This window comes from Eurypyga helias, unplaced genomic scaffold (assembly GCF_000690775.1).
Source record: "Eurypyga helias isolate BGI_N326 unplaced genomic scaffold, ASM69077v1 scaffold45751, whole genome shotgun sequence".
In the NCBI taxonomy this organism is placed as follows: domain Eukaryota; kingdom Metazoa; phylum Chordata; class Aves; order Eurypygiformes; family Eurypygidae; genus Eurypyga; species Eurypyga helias.
Window position 1 is genome coordinate 1,208 of NW_010232334.1, and position 3,058 is coordinate 4,265.

The 3,058-nt window shown below is 34.7% G+C and overlaps 1 protein-coding gene across 1 annotated transcript in view; it reads left to right on the top strand.

Annotated features, from left to right (window-relative positions):
* The first annotated feature begins 1,710 nt into the window (after positions 1-1,710).
* LOC104516869 (putative methyltransferase NSUN6) overlaps positions 1,711-3,058 on the top strand; it is a 9,212-nt gene continuing 7,864 nt past the window's right edge. Inside the window, exons 1-2 of the mRNA XM_010161353.1 lie at positions 1,711-1,785; positions 2,536-2,691. Of these exons, the coding sequence (XP_010159655.1) occupies positions 1,711-1,785; positions 2,536-2,691 (231 nt within the window). The remainder of the gene's footprint in view (positions 1,786-2,535; positions 2,692-3,058) is intronic.

Here is a 3,058-nt window from a genome sequence, read left to right on the forward strand (position 1 = left end):
CAAATGTGAGCCATATGGGGTTTTTGTTGGTGGTTTCTTTTTTCCCCTGCAATGTAGGAATTCTAGGACAACACTCAGAGGCAGGATGTCACATTGTCTGAAATGTTACAACTAAACTTTGGTAATTTGGGCTGTAATATGAACTCTTGTAGTATGAATAGATTTAGTAGAAATATTGAGGTAAGTTCTTTCGGGCATTTTGTTAGATTCTAAAAAGAAGTCCATTAATTCCATTACAGTGTCTTTCTTTCAAAGGCTGCTAATGTTGGGAATAAGGCTTTGAAACTCCTACCTGTGAAACTGAAAATTGCCTTTGTCTGGGCTCCAAAGTTAGGTCTAAAAAAGATAACAGTCTTGTAGCATTGAAGCTTCAACAGAATCTGAAATGTCAAAAATAAGATCATTTTGAGGGGTTTGGTATGATAAAAGTGACAGATAGCCTCTTACTCAGTGAGAATGAATACCAAACTTTCCAATGTATTTTCTCCAAGTATGTTTAATGCAATGAAAATGTAGTATTTTTGTACTCAAATTTTCTTATTATGGATGGAATAAACCTCAACAACAGGGTGTTGGTCTCACTTTCCCTGCATTTAAGTTGGTGTAAACAAGACTTTAAATTTTTAGGAAGTCTCATTTCAAACTGAAGTGTATATAATCTTTCAAAATACAGGCAGTATAGGGGTGGGCCGCTACAATTTGGGAAGGCAACTGTATTACCTAGAGAGAGAAAAACAAACAAACAAAATAACCCCAAACAAACAAACAAAAAAAACAACCCAGAGAATAATTACAAAGACTAAAAGTTGCATCAAGTCTGAGATCCAGTAGGGATTGTATAGCTGGGCTTTGCAGAAGGTGTTAAAGCAACATCTAGAAATCTCCTCTATCTTTTAACTGTGTAATCTTTCACCAGACAGCTTGAAGATTTTCAGTAAGGATCAGCAGAGCTTCATTTGCATTAATGCTTCACTATTCCTACTGAGAATTAAAACCAGACTTGAGAGAACACTGTTATTTATATTCCTTCTTTAATTTTTTAAGTATATATGGGAAAAAGTTAAAATCATTGTCCAGAGTCATGCATGTGTCCCTCTCTGAGGAAGCTCAGATAACTTGAACTACGGAGGAAACCTAATAAATTAAGCTTGAGAAAAAAAAAATCTGTCAGGGAGAAATTAGAAGATTATCTCTAAAAAATTAACAGATATGAGGATATAATAGAATAAGAATTTCAAAGATGGGACTTAGAATGAGTCAAAGCTAAATTCTGTGCCTCGGTGAGTGAATTCTAGGACTAAACAGCAGGTGCTTCCCAAGGATAGCTAGGGGAACTTTAATGGGGCAGGAGTTAAAGGTGATGACACTTCACATTTCAGTGACTGACACAGTAGCCTCAGAAGGTGTGCCTGGGAAGGATGTGACAGCAAGTAAGCCTCATTGTAAGGTGACTGCAAATGCTAAATATGTTAATAAACATAGTGTGAAACGTAATTAGCAGTAGTGTTACAGTCATATCCTCAGCAATATTTGAAATTTTGAGGACAGTAAAATTGCATTATTGAAATGGAAGAATCAGAAACTGCAGCTTAGATTGTGGGTGTGCATCTTACCTTATATTTATAAAATTACAGAATATGATAAAAACTGCTAAGAAAATATTTTGCTTATTTCAGTTCTTTATCAGCAAATTTTGAAGACTAGAGGAAAATGTCTTTTTTCCCCAAAATCTCTTTCCATTGTGAAGTTGAAGAGTATCTCACCAAAGTGTTCAGAAATAATGAGGTATGTGAAACAGATAATACTAATCATTAACAGATATTCACTAATTGAACACTGTTAATATTCCTTTGCTTTAATATTTTATGTGACTTTAATACCTTACAATAAGATATTGTCTTCATATTAGACACAGATTTTTATATATAGTTCTGTGTAAAATATAGAATTATTCTTTATGCCCGTTGGCTGAAAGTAACATGAATATATTTAAACTAAACTTAGCATAAATTTGAGACTTCAGTTATGGATCCCACTGAAGAATGATGACAGAGAAAATTAACCACTTATTAACCCTTTAATATTGACAAGAAATACTCCCTTACTCCAGTGTAGAACCAAAAATACTATGGACAATCTATGAATTCCTAATGTCAGAGGACACCAAAAGATGATGTTTTTGTTAATCAGGATAAGAGTTATTAATTCATAGTTTTGAATCTACTCCTCCATTTCCTTAGGACTGTGCTTTGTACAGTATCACAGAGCTCTCTAGCAGTTAGTTTTGGTACTGGCTGCAGCCTGGTTACAATGATCTTGCTAATACAACTGTTTATCCAACAAGTAATTTTCAGTAATTTCAAGTAATTTATTAGGTTTTCACTGAAATTAGGCCTCCAGATACAGACATTCCTCACTGTTGCACACCACAATTCCTCCATTTCTACTGGATGTTTATTCAGTGCTTTTTTTTGCACTGAGCAAGAGACTGCTGCGTGACTCTCTTTAATGTAAAATTTCTTCTTTCACTTTCAGCTTATCAGTGCTTTAGGTATACAAGAAGCAGAGAGTAAATATCAATCTCTGTTAAGCCATCTATCTCATCCACCGGGTTTCACAACTGTTAGAGTTAACACCCACCTGGTCTCAGTGAAACATGTGAAAAAATTGCTGTTTGAAGAGATCCAGAAGGTTTGTGCAATTTCTTTGTTACAGAAAAAATAATAGGATATTTCATCTTTTGCCTGATTATTAGAGCGTTTCATTACTGGAAAATATTCTTTAACTTAATACATGTCCACTAGGATTAACATTATGCAATCAATAGATTTCCTGTCAGCATTAAATGTGAAATGAAAATTCACTGTCTAGCAGTATTCCTCACCTAATACGTCCAAGAAAGGCAATAACAGAGGAAGAAGACAACCAACCCTCTTTCATATGGCAGATCCAGACCTTAGGTAGGATTGGGGTACTACCATGGTAAATGCTGTAAAGGCATCATGAGTCTAGAGAAGATGGTAGAAAAGAGATAAAACCGAAGTTCAGAATGCTGTGT